This window comes from Anser anser (genome assembly GCF_964211835.1).
Source record: "Anser anser genome assembly, chromosome: 4".
Lineage (NCBI taxonomy): Eukaryota > Metazoa > Chordata > Aves > Anseriformes > Anatidae > Anser > Anser anser.
In genome coordinates, this window is record NC_139724.1 from 4,235,066 (window position 1) to 4,249,127 (window position 14,062).

The 14,062-nt window shown below is 40.6% G+C and overlaps 1 protein-coding gene across 3 annotated transcripts in view; it reads right to left on the reverse strand.

Annotated features, from left to right (window-relative positions):
• Positions 1-6,520: 6,520 nt before the first annotated feature.
• The window catches only part of EGF (epidermal growth factor), a 61,677-nt gene continuing 54,135 nt past the window's right edge, over positions 6,521-14,062 (reverse strand). For 2 of the 3 annotated variants that reach the window (XM_083834337.1, XM_083834336.1), the window contains 2 exons: positions 10,931-11,033; positions 6,521-9,395 (listed from right to left, as the gene is read on the reverse strand). In XM_083834337.1, the coding sequence (XP_083690463.1) occupies positions 9,175-9,395; positions 10,931-11,033 (324 nt within the window). In that variant the 3' untranslated portion in view covers positions 6,521-9,174. Of the gene's footprint in view, positions 9,399-10,930; positions 11,034-14,062 lie in introns of all 3 variants that reach the window. The other variant, XM_083834335.1, reaches the window with a different exon arrangement.

The window sequence follows — 14,062 nt, forward strand, 5'->3', positions numbered from 1 at the left end:
TTTCAATTCGTGTTGGACAGGCAGTTTTGAATACCACATTTAGTAATTTTCAATTGATCAACTTTGCTAGTAAATAAATGGATTTCCTTTGTGGGTTTTTGTAAGTGTTCTACTGTAAATCTAGCATTCAGTCATTCATTTCGATCTGGTCTTTTTTTGCTCTGCCCCCAGAGCTGAGGCTTGCCCTTAGCTAGAAATTTGATTTAAAAAAAATGGAGTTTGAAAGTACAGGAAAGTTTTAAAACTTTCTGAAAGAACAGAAAGTTTTAAATGAATGCAAATGCTTAAAGCCTAAAAACAGTTGGAGAGTTCTACACAACCATGGGCTGCAGTGGCAATTAAGGGAACCTTAGTGAGCTCCTTTCAGCTAAGATGCTGCACAGACACATGACTCTCTGAAGCTTGGCCAAACCCCCAGGATCTGCACCAGGCCTCTCAGTTTTTGCAGTGCTGATACATCTGGCAAGACAGAGATGCTGCTGCAGATTTACCGTCACTTCTCTATCCAGCAGCCAAGAAGACCAATTATAACAATTTTTATTTACAGAATAATTGACAAAACATTTATCCACAAAATAATATTTACCTTTTACATTTAAAGAAAAGTGTGCCGCAGCTATGAGTACCAGTAGATGGATGCCACTTTCATCTAACATCTGAAATACTGAAGCGATTCAGTGCTGCGTCCCTTTCACCTGTTGTGAAGAAAAAATAATAAATTATGTTTTATATTTCTGGGAATATCTAAAGTTCCTATCTGAGAAATTGTCAGTTGTCAGTGCTTAGCCATGGTGATGAAGGCAACTGGTCTTCCTATGTAAACCTGTGTGGTTCAATGGGGCTATGTAAAATAGTAAATATAGTAAAATAGTAAAATTGTATATGGTAAGGAGATACAGTTCAGCTAGGCAACCTATGGAACGGTGTTGGTATTTGGTCTACATTATCTATTAGCTTGAGTGCAACAGTGGGTGCACGTGTAAAGCACAATCCAGGGTGAATACAGGTTGCGGTGGCTTAATCACAGCCCTGCCCAGAGTTACTGGGTTGAATCCAAAGATGCAGCTTGGGACACATTCATCCACAGGCTGAGGAAAGAGTGAGACACTGTACCCTTGGAAAGAGCTTAGCTCCTCTGAACTCCAGATTCAACTTTGTGATATCCCTCTGATGTACCCATTGGCCAGTGGTAGTTTCCTATATGGAAATGATAGAAAGAGAGGTCTATAAAGAAGAGCTTACAAGACTTTATGTCATATGAGAGATGATTTAGATTTGTCTTCAGGAAGTCCTGTTATAATGAACCGATGCCTTTAACCATTGTTTCTTCTTTCCCTCTTCTAGAGCATTTGCAGAATAAATAAACTCCCTATTCCGTTCTTATTTTTATGATGAGGAGATTTGAAACCTGCCAGCCATTCTCATTTAAGATGTTTCCTGTCCTTCCAGGCATTTGTTTGGCTTTCATGTTTTTGAAGAAGCAGACTGTGGATGCTTGTTATCTATGCGTAGCATGCAGGATAAATGTGAATGCTTAGTAGTGGACTAAATATGACCCTTTGATTTTGCAGATGGGAAGCAGAGGCCTAGGTCACAAAGCCATCAAATGTAAGGCTGAATGACCTGTAATAGAACAATGGATGGTGAGAGAAGTAGCAGAAAACAAACCAAAAGAAAGAAAAAAAATCACATTAAACTGGAAAAAGGTGAAACATGAAATCTATCCCTTTTCTATAAACACATGTGGAAAGAATAACACCTAGACTTTTTATTCTTAGCTTCTTTTTTTTTTTTCCCCTGTACATTCCAAGGGAAGATCTGCCAACTTTTGGCCGTATCCGTTTCTCCTCTGTTGTTTGCCAGTATTAGTGCACTCTAGCACACATTCTTTCCTAAGACTTCCAAATGTGTCATTTGTTAGATCTAACTGTTTAAAGAACCCAGCCACCCTTGCCTCCTTTGCTCATAGCAAGCTGGGTGGCATACAACATATTCGCATAACCCAGCTCACATGCTACAGGTCTGCTTCAAACCTGTAACTGAACAGACTCTTGAACCAGACTTCACACTGCGTGCTTTGTGTTATTGCAGATCAGAAGACCTTGCACTGATACATTTGAATGCTTCTAATGCTCTCCTTATCCTAAAATATACACTGAGGCAAACATACCTGTGTTTTGCTTGTTGAAGCCTCCTGATGTAGAGCTTCAGTACTTCTGTTCTGTAAAGCATTTCTAAAGTCTTAGATCTGGGTCTGCTTAGCATTACACACATAAACAGAAGGTGAATTCACCTCTGCACAAAAGGTTAGCACAGTTTCACTGGTTTAGTGTTTGAGTTGGAAACTACAGTGAATGGGCTCGAGACAAAGGGCTGTTTTTTACCAAGATTAGTTAATATCATTCAAATAAAACATGGAGTGAGTTAGGATGCACAGTAGCCACCCTGTGTGTATAATAATGTGAGAGTGGGGATAGATTCAGATATAAAATGAGGCAACATTAACAATGTTAAAGCAATGCCCGCTCGAGCTAGGTCTTAATCTGGTTCTGAAGCAACGAGAAATGTAAATCTCAATCGGCTTGATTCCAAATCCACTAACTCAATGTTAGATTTGTTTATAAGAATAGCCCTTCTATGGGAATCTCTTCCAGAGATGAAAAACCATGCCACAGTAAGAACTAATAGGATACAGGTAAGAATTTTTATGTTCCTTTCTCTGTCTCTCTTTTGGTCTCTCTCCTTTTTTTTTCTTTTCCTCCCCCAAGTAGCAATGTGCAAGGACCTGTTGAGTGTTTTTTCTGACGCCCCCCCATGAGCAGTGAAGTGAGGAAGAGAGCCACGTGCTCCTGATTACTCTCTGCTGCTCTTTAATGCAGCAGCATCCTCAACCACAAAGCTCTGAATTTACATTTTGAGGAAATGTTACATGGGACACAGAAGAGTAGAGAGCCACTGGCTGGACGAAGACCTTAGTTTTGTTTTATTATTACATCCAGCCACAAGGCAGATCAGATCCAGTTCCAACTTCCTCAGCAGTTGGTAGTGTTCAGTTCTGGGGTCATGGTTCATTCACTATTACAAAAATAAGCTCATAGCTTTTTGATGTACTCACTTCCTACAAGTGATGAACATTATTAAGTTTGAGAAAGAAGAGAAGAACTATTAGGATTAAAGCACAGAATAAGCAGTAGGGGCTGCCTTGTTACATATCTGTGTCCCCTGGAGGTGGCGTTTAGCACATTTCTGGGTTCAGGCAAGCAAAATTCTCTTAGAGGTCAAAAATGATTGTGTAGCAATTAAGGATACTGACAAAGCCGAAGGATGGACAGTTAATACTATGTTTAGGCTCCCATTTAGGAGATTTTGCAGAGAAGAGTGTTACTTAAAACTAACTGATGTTGACCATTGGAGAAATGAGGAAAGATACTATAATCTTATGCAATCCCAGTTTTGGTCTGTTCCCTTGACCTGGATTAACCTTTTTCCTTTTATCTGTATTTTAATTCCAAACACCTCGCTCGAATGCGACTGTATCCAGGTCTCTGCTAAAACCTTTAATGAGCAACACTAAGGTCAGCGGAAATAAGTTTGAACTCTATTATTATTTCATACAAATACTGTAGGGATCCTTGAATCTCCCATAATTATTAGCGTTTTCAGTCTCCAGTGAGATGTTCAGCATCTGGCTGTATTTAGTTTATTGATTGCTTTCTTAAACGGTTACCTTTCAAGAGCCATTTAAAATACGTTTCTTCTTAACTTTTAATATTTAAAGGCACACAGTGCACAAAGGCTGCACAGAAATGGGCCCAAATTCCTTTTGCAAACAAGAAACAAACAGTAAAATTTTTGTAAAATCTTAGTCTAAATAGTCTTAATTGAGTTGCACTGCAACAAGATTATTTTAGGTTACACTTCCTAAGCAGCATCCCTGATTACCACCTGCAAACATCTATAGAGGATCAGAGCAATAATAATTCATTCACTATTTCTTTCCTGAGTGGTGGAAAAAAAAACAACAACAATAAATTTATATCTAGCACACTTTCAGTACTCTTACATAATGACTAACTACTGTTAATAGACTAATGAAATATCAACTGTGCATTCTCTCCCGTTGTTACAGCACTCTCAAACATATTATTTTGTGCAATCAATATTAACAAAGATCATGTCCATTAAAATGCGCACAAAGTTATGGAGGATGAACACAGCACATAAAACTTGTTGGCTTTAATCAATAAAAAGCCCAGAGCTGCACAAAAATTGCTAGGTCATGAAACTACGAAGCTATTAACCTGATTTTTTTTTAAATAACTCTCTTCTCTAAATGGGCACGAGTAGCTAATTCTTTTATAAATTATTAAGTATTCTTTTCATTGTTTGCATCATATTAATACCTAGGGGACTAGTCCAGGACTCCAGCTGCTCTGTTTCCAGTAGCTGCTCACATAAAAGTGAGAAATTCCTTTGCATGGTGTCTTTGACTCTCTTTTTAAAACCATTACAAACTGGTTTGGATAAAGGCCATGTGGGTGAGGCCAATATAGCTACACGGGCTGAAAACTGGCTGGTAGACAGGATCCTATAGCCCATACCAGGCGTATGGTGAGGGCCAGACTGACAGCCAGATTAGCGGTAACATGGACAAGACCATCTACAAACCAAAGCTCCTGGAAGGCATGTAATTCGAAGCTGGATGCCTGGAAAGGTATCAGTGGCATGTGGCAGTTGGTGCAAGCACAGACAAGGATCTGAGACTCAGGTGTTTTTAAGATTCACCTCAGACTTATTTCAACTTCTTACCTGGTAGAAAAGCTGTTACCGGATTTCAGGGTCCTGATCTATGAAGCACAGGAATTCCTCCTAGTCTTTGGTTTAGCTCCTGCTTGTATCTAGTAGAACGAAAGAGTCAGAACCATCCCCTCCTAAAAGAGAGTAGGCAGAAGACATTTTGGTTGTAACGTCTAGGCTTGAAGAGAAAATTGCGATAGCAGCCAGAGTCCCAGTACAAAAGGGTTTTTGCGTCTTTTAAGATTATTACCGCAACCGTTGCTTCAAAAGTCAAGGCCCAAAGCCTTGAAATTGCAGGATGTTGAGGGCCCCTAAGGCTGGCCAGAAGGGAGTAAGGCTTTTCACTGGGCTGAATCCAGTCCACCTCGGTACTGAGGAGTGCCTGAAAGTTAATCCCATGATGAATGGTATTCACAAAGTTGGCTGTTCCTGGTCCACATCAAAACTAGCATTAAACAGCAGTCTCAATAAAAGATCAGAGGAACGTGAGCCAACTTAGGCTATCATCCTTCCAGATTGTGTTTGGGGTGCATTCCTGGGGCTCTGGGGGAGGCTTCTAATGCCACTAACCTCTTTTCTTTTCACAAGCACAAAGATAAAGATGGCAAGTTATCAGGCAGCAAAGCAATAACACCAAGTGTGTCCTGAAGACTAACTGAACAGTGTAGGCATCACCCCGAAATAACATGAGATAAAATTACTCCCAATAAGACAAAACCACAAAATATATTAGCAAGGCAGAGGTTTTCCTTAATCCCATTCTGAACTCTTACGCACTTTTTTCATAGAATTTTTCTGAAATACTTCCATCCTGAAATAGACTCCCAGGGTGGAAAAATTTTGCCTGAACAGATAAAATTCTGCAAGTTGCAAGTGACTGCAAATAAGGACTTAAAATGGGATGCGTCATACATTCCTGTGACTGGGAACCATCACATTGCCTTTGCCCATTATGAATGAACATGAATCATTCCTCATTCATTTATGATGAAAATCTGGCTTTGGAGAATTGAAATGTCAAGTTCAATAAAGTCAGGATTTACTAAACTAAACAAACTCATTTTCTCCCCTGCCCTCCAGAATTGCCTAATAGTTTTCTCACTTTGGGCTTGTCAAGGTTTTTCCCACTGTTTCTAAATTCCTCTTTTGCAGCTTATTATGACACACATTAATTTCATTTTTAAAAGTCAGAGTACGCCAACAGAATTTGAGGTCAATACTAAGTTTGCTGCATACCCAGAAAGCCTAATAATTTAAAAGTTTTTGAGATGACCTTAAAAACAAACAAAAAGTATAACCAAACAAGGTACCTCTAGCATTTTACCATTTGATGTCATCTGACTTCCGTGTAAATCCTGAGAATTACACCTTGGAGGCCAGTTTGAAAACATATTGTGAAACCATCAGTAATATTTCTAGACAAACAAGTAGCAACATTCATAAGAGAGACATTTAAATGCACACAAAAATGAATATATGGCTTCTACTGGTCTATGGGAATAGTATAACTAAAGTCATAAGTAAAAACTTACCATATTCAAGCAGGGATCTAATTGTGAGCTGCAGAAGATAACCCTCATTTGTAAAGATCCTTTAGGTGGTGAAGGAAAAAACCATGATACCTGCATGTGCTGTACCAACACATGACACTGTGGCTGGATGAAACCAATGGAGCTATCGACAAGAATGACATGGTTTAACTGAGGAGTTCTGTACACACTTCTTTTAAAACAAGAGGGACACCAAGCATCTTTCTTTATTATTATTTTTATAAATCAACAGTTTTATAAACATACAAATAAACCAAATATATTATATTTATGTTGAAATATCATCTCAAGGTTTTAACATTAAAGATTATTTTGAGTTTAGTGCTGAAACACTAAATAGGAAACATCTCATTCTCTAAAGAACATTATCGAATTTAAAATTTGATCCTTAGAGTGAAAGAAAGCAAAGTAAACAAAACAAGGGGCAGAATATAAAACTAATTTGTAAGGAGTCTGAAACATCTTTGTTTAGACAAGATTCAAAGTTACAAATCTTTATTTTCTTTGATCAGGGAAACATCCAACTAAATGTTGACTGTCATTCAACACGGCACTTTGATTTTAAGCACAGAAACATATTTCACCAGAGATAATGAAAGTGCAGGGATAAAAATCATTTTACTGTCTAGCTCTCATGAAAATAAACTGATTTACTGAATCAGGGCCTTTACAGCTGGACTCTCTTCCCACCAACATGCACAAGATCCCTGATGGACTGTGGAAGACCAGGGAACCCAGCCTAGATGCTTTTAACAATGTTAACGAAATGAAACTATGCTTAACTCAAAATCCAGTCTACTAAATACTAATGGTCCAGCCCAGTGGTTGCCCTCCTCTGAGCACAATCTAGTAGGTTAACTCTCCTCAATCACTTCACTTTTCATGGACATTCTCCATGCACACAAGAGCATGTGTCTTCCTTACTGCTAACTCCAACCACCCTTTGGAAACGCTTATTTTAGAAGTTCAATCTGAATTCAGAACTGACTTAGTAATTCAAAACTACCCACAAAAAGATCATTTTAGAAGGATAAACAACTATCCTTAATTGTTATCCTAGCTACAAATCAAGGCCTTACAATTTCTGTAATTCAGACACCTCAGGCTCAGTGTTTTTATTGCTTTCACCAGCATAAATCAGAATTCATCCCTGGAAGCGGTCAAGGCCAGGCTGGATGGGTCTCTGAGCAACATGGTCTAGTGGAAGGTGTCTCTGCCCATGGCAGGGGGGGGTTGGAATTAGGTGACCTTTAAGGTCCCTTCCTACCCAAACCATTCTATCATTCTATGATTACAAGATTTAACTCCACAAAGTTACTCAAGCATGCAACTATTTTGGACAAGAGATAAGAGCCTTTTAATACTCTTTTCCATCACTGGCATACAGAGCTGGTAACCAGCCTACAACACATCACACCTTCCTGGTGGAACTCCAAAAACAAACAGCAGGATGTCAAACACACAAATGAATAACATTAATAACTGTTATCCAGCTAATGAATTATGAGGAGCGCTAGTAGTGGGCACTGTAGTGGAGCTTAGAGAAGGTGTCCAATAGTTATAGCAGTAGACTTCACAAACAGAGAAGATCCTCTACAATGAAAACATTATCAGTAACATAGCTATTTCCAGATATCTTCCAAAACATTTTGAAAACAGCCTCAGAAGTTCAAGAGCGGTGGTGAAAATCACTTGAGATGATAAACAACTAAGTTACAACTCTGTATATGACAGAGCTTTATAAGCAAGTTAGTTTTTCTTAACAAATAACTGGAAGGGAACCGTAGCTGTTAGAAAGTCAGTTTCAAGAAAAATGGGTGGTGTTTTCCAATCGATCCCATGGATTTTGAGGCAGCGCAAATCAGTGACATGGATGTCAGTCCAAACTGAGGGGGCATTTTTTTTTGTTTGTCCCACTTCTCATGTTCTTTTGGAACAGGAACTGGCTGGACTTCTTCTGCCACACTAAGTCCTATATGGTGAGACAGATTTTGCTGCCAGCCACAGTTCTGTGAGGCAAAGAAAGCTCCAGCACATGCTCCCTCGCAGGGCTGAAAGCAGACTGAGGCCTGCTGTCCCCGTCCAGCAACAATCACGTGATCCTCCAAAGAAATGGTGTAGAGTGGAAAATTGAATGGAAGAATCACCTAAATTGCTATAGATGGGACCATCGTTAATACCATGAGCTTACAAACAATCCTCCAACCCACCAAATCCGAGAAACACAGTCCCACATCTGGTGCTCAGTTACAGAAGATCTTAGGTTACAAGAACAGCCCCATTGAAGTCCCAGATGTTACAGTGGCCTGACAGCAGTGCTGGGGAGAGACTTACAGTGCCCATGAACAGTATTTTAACGAAAAGATTCATTTGAACTTGTTTTCCTGCATCGTCTTCCGTTCCAGTTTCTCTGCAGTTGTCCCTTATGACCCACTTTCTGGGCAGTTTTTCGGACTCCATCTATGTGTAAAGACTATCACTTGCAATAAACTCCTTTAGAAAATGTTTACCTCTAACAAACCACCCACTGGTCTGTTTTCCCTCAGTGTCCTTTTAGCTGCCAGTTAATGAAATTCGCAGTGTTGACCCCTAAAGTGATACTTATAGAGTAGTGGTGGTTAATGCGTTGCTCACAGCAATTCTTCCAAGCAGAGATGGTAGGCAAGGAGTGGCAAGAACTTTTCTGCTCTGTTCGGTGTTTTTGTTTTCTTTTCTTTTTCTAGCGCACAGCTTGAAGACAAAAATGAGGGTTGCTTCAGTGTTTCGCAAGTTCCCATTCTCCACTGGCTTCATCCTTCCTCCTGTTCCTGCTCAGCCCAAGCTTCTTCTAGTCCGGCTGCATCAGCAGGCTGGCTGGGGCAGGCAGGCAGGGCTCCCTTCCCTGCAGGGGCTTGGGGTGGGCTCCCCAAGGAGCCTGGGGGGGACCCTTCTCTGCTCCCGAGGGCTGAAACGATTTCTCACCACCAGGAACCTCTTGTCGGCAGCCTTGTTCTTTCTCCTCTTCTGCCAAAGTCTCTGCTGCTTTGGCATATGTTATAGGCTGTTCTTCTGCTGAACAAAATGGATATACGTTATTGAAAGCCATCTGGGAAGGTTCACAACAACTAGGCTAAAGGAAAGTTAATGATAGCTTTGAAGGAAAGCTATGAAAGGAAGCAAGGCATCAAACACAGAAAATTACAAAAAGAACTTATGTCAAAAAAAAAAACAAAAAAGAGACAGTCAAGAACTTGTTTCAGATTTTAAGAAGTGACTTGTCCAAGGAAAATGTCATGTTTTTCTATTCTAACACCTAAGAACAAGAAAAAGGCATGCCCAAGACAGGAAGACCACCTGCCTGGTGAAATTAAATTCCCTGCTCCAAAGTCAAAGGTCTTAGAATTATTCACTGACATCTTAGAAAAGACATCAGATTATCTACTAGTCTTGTTCTCTAAGGCAGCTGAACCACTTTTGCTAAAATTTTCAATTAGGGAAAAAAAAAAAAGACGCCTGTCACGGGAAATTTCTCTTCCAAAAGCTGCATCTGATAAACCTATAAATGAGAACAGAGTCTCCTAATGGGAAACATCAGGCTTCTTTCACTGGGCAATACAGTTCTACACATGTTCACAGTATTAGTTCAACCAAGTAAACGTGAGGCATGTTTTCTACTGATGAATAAACTGATTTCCCAACGTATATCTAAGGACAGGATGGGCAATTATGAAAATCTTGCAAGATGCCTGCCCATTCGATATCCTCAAACATTTGTCTTTGGGTATTTCTAAATGGCCAATGCAAACCAGGCTGTCTGGTAACTTCTCTGAACAGGCAGTAAATACATTAAAGACAAACTGTTAAAGGATATCAGTCTTTCCCCATCACTTCTCACCACGTGAGCCATTAGGAAATTCAGTTGCCTCTATACAAGACATGATTTGCTAAAACTCAGAGTGATCCAGCTGGTAACCTGTGGGCCATGGAAGCCTGTTGTGTGTTCCTGTGCTGCCTGCTGCCTTTGCATCAGCGGTGGGAGGAATATCTCCTTCATTCATCTCATCTTTGTTTAAGCACCAAACACTCCCCAGGCAGTCAAACATCTTGTTTAACACACAAAAAATAAAAAACCAGAATTGCTGTTGCTGCTACAGGGCAAAAGGTCTGGACTCTTCACACCCTGACAGTTTTCCTGCCTGAATGCATAAGGACTGTCAAAGTATATCTTCTCAGGGACACACTTTTCCCATTAGTATGATGCACATAACTCATTGCTATGAAGGAAAAAAAAAAAAAAGAAGAAAAAAAAAGAAAAAAACTATGAAGTTTTACAAAAACGCAAAAACATGATATTATTACTATCATGAGAAGCATCTGGCTCCTTATGCTTGTGAAAGCACTGTTGTACTGTAATTTCTCACGAATAATCTGCAAAGTGAAGGATTGTATGGTCTCTTCACAGCAATGCAAACATGGTTTCTGCGGTGCACAGTGCTCTAAACAAGCCAGTGGTATCATTTGGTTTCTCTGTCTCCTGGACTAGCCACCACTGCTGCTGGTGCAAAGGTGAGGAGAGATGTAATAGGGAAGGAAATCCTACTCACCATATTCTGAAGGACAGGCAGGATGAGGGTCTGCTGTCTCACACTCAATTAGATCAACCGCTTTAGTCTCCAGAGGACTGTTACACTCCTTGACAACCGCAAACTGCAAATACGTACAATATGCACAAAACACAGAGAGCCCAAATTAATATAAAATGAACCAGTTTTCTGAAACCCAAGAGGCAGACTGGAAGGGCCACACACTCCAACCACAGGAGGGGGAAAAAGGTCATCCTGGCTTCTGGGATGACCCTTCCCCTGCAGATAATTAAACATTGCAGTTGATGACAGCCCTGGTCTTTCTTTGGAAAGCGTGCAGTCCTAGCCTAGTAAAGAAGTACCCACACTCTAGCATTGCAAATCAACCTTTCCAGATGCAAGAAGAAAAGTACATGAAAACCAACCCTCTCCACAGTATCTGGGCCACTTTTAAAGCATTAAAGAGGCCTGTAACCAGACAGCAGGAAACCCTGCCAGACGCAGGGAAGGAAGCAAGCTTCCCTTTCCCAGCTCCAAGCAGCACCTTAGGGGTGCAATTCCATCGTCCCGTGGTGAGAGTGGAAAACAAGCTACACCGTGCCTTGAAGCCAGCACCCTCTGAGGGACTGTGCTGAAAAGAGCAGAGAAGAAAAGAGGAAAGCAATGTGCTGAAATAGGATAGAGGTGAACAGAGAAACCCAGCTAAGGAATAGTTAAAAGGGGGCATTTAAAGAGCAGACACAAGGAAGAAGAGAAAATGTCCGTAAGTAAGATGTTCCAACAGAAGATTGTTGGCAGATTCATGGTGTAGCTGGAGAACTGGGGAATGGTATGAACACGCCACACATGTAACAGGCGTGAATATTTAGGTATCAGTTCATTTGCATAAAATCTGTATGCTTACAGCTGCTAACCTACATGTGGCAGACCCCCAGAGGAGATCCAGCTACACACAGTTCTGCAAAATATCTTTGACTGTGCAAAGCTCAACACTTGCTGAGTGACGAGTCTCAGAATAGCCTCAAAATCCACAGAATCACAGAATCATCTAGGTTGGAAGAGACCTCCAAGATCACCTAGTCCAGCCTCTGCCCTAACACTAACAAGTCCTCCACTAAACCATATCACTAAGCTCTAAACCTAAACATCTTTTAAAGACCTCCAGGGGTGGTGACTCAGCCACTTCCCAGTGGTTGAGGCATGTGCATCCAGGCATGTGCAAAAGTTTACCAAGGCTTCTGTATTCCTGGGACAAGTCTAGCCTTGCTTACAGATCTCTAACACAAATGTGAGAAAAATACCCAGGCATACTCTCACCCAAATGTAGCTTCCCTTGGCAAAATAGAAATAAATGAAAAAGTGAATGACCTTTGGGCAAACTGTAGGTATTCTTTTGGTATCATGATACCTGGCATTTGGTGTGTGCGATAGGGTAAAATTCATTATCCTCTACATTAGCCTAGATGGGCACTATCAAGAAGTCTTTGCACTTCTTCTCCCTAGCTACACAAATGGGCAAGCATACTACAGGTTACAAAAGGAGAGAACTTAATGAGCTCTTTACAGTTACTTCACACATATCACCCAGTCCCATATGAAATCCTGCATTAGAATTACTAATGCTGGGTACATCAATAGCACCCGAAGACCTACACAAGTACCGTAAGAGTTGAGGAGCTATAGTTTTCTGCCCCAGTGTAGTATGATTTTTTCTTCTTCTTTTTTTTTTTTTTCCATCACAAAGCTCCCCAATAATCTCCACTTAAAGTGAACAGTAGTAGACAACTTCCTGCTGCTTTTTGGCAGCTCTACAGTTTCTAACTTGAGTGCATGCATGAATGAAGCCCCAGTGAACTTAACACTCCTGGCTGCATCAGCACAGAGAAAATCACATGCACGAAACCACAGGAATCCATTACTGTGCGAGAAGCAATAATTAGCAAAGGGTCAGTGATTTCCTCTTCCAGTCTGCAACAAGCCATTTGCAATGAATTACTTTATTAATGTATTTGATGTCTCCCAGTAGAAGAATGCGTGGTGAAATTCAACCCGAGTGTGTAATAGATGAGTAGGTAAGATTTGTTTTTGTTGACTCAGTCCATTGCTTAGCTGTCTAATTAGTCCTATATTCAGCAAAAATGTCATTAATGACTAGCATTAACTGTGGGGACAACAGCAGGTGGGGACAGAAGTGATGAGCTGCAGGCCTCCTAGAGCACTGCTCCCAGGCAACAAGCTGTTCTCAGTCCCAACAAATGCTTCTGATTTTGCCAGCCACAGATATTTTGCAAACCATGTTTTTTGCCTCTGCTGTGAACAAATGATGGCGTCGCTAAGATTCAGCACATCTGCTGCTTGCTATTTGGAGAAACAAGTGCTGGCCAGGTCAGCAGCTAGTAATAAAAGGTCCACAAGACCATGCGACAGACCATCAGTGGAACTATTTCATGTTATAACTGGGGTCAAGTCAATTCAGTACTCCCTGCACATGTCTAATAGTGTGTTCCAGCAGCTACCCACTCACAAATCCTGCCAGATACTTAATCTAAACCATCTGAGAGGCATTCTTCTGGTTGATTTAAAAATGCTCAATTTGCACTATGGATATTCCATGATATTCAACCCCTCAAGCAGCCACCCCCAAGCAGAGCAAATTCATCCCTTTCTGGACACAAAGATCTGGAGCAGAGTTGAACTTTAAGCATAGATGAATAAAATCTAGATTTAAAGCTAAAGTATCCATTATCATTAAAGTAAATGTATAAAGCCAAATTCTTTTGCAACTTTGACTATTCTGCACGGATTTTGTACCCTTCCAGCTATGGTTGGTTGTGAAAGGCTTTAAATCCTTGCAGTAATACCCATGCTAGAAAAACATGCGTGCAGTTACCACAGTAAAAAGGTAGGTGCATCACTGGAGTTTAACTCCAATCCTGTGCAAGTATAGACTTTTCCAGCAGTCCTTTCCACTGACATAACTGTGCCTATTTTGGAGAGCATATGCTGCTTATCTAATGTGATGCTACCTAGACATGTACGGTGACACCTGCATTACAGCAGCTTATTCAGTGCTGCATGATGTGAGCGTGCAGACGATCTCAGGATAAGTCGTGCCATTCTGACAGAGCAGCTTCAGTCTGGGCACAGAAATAG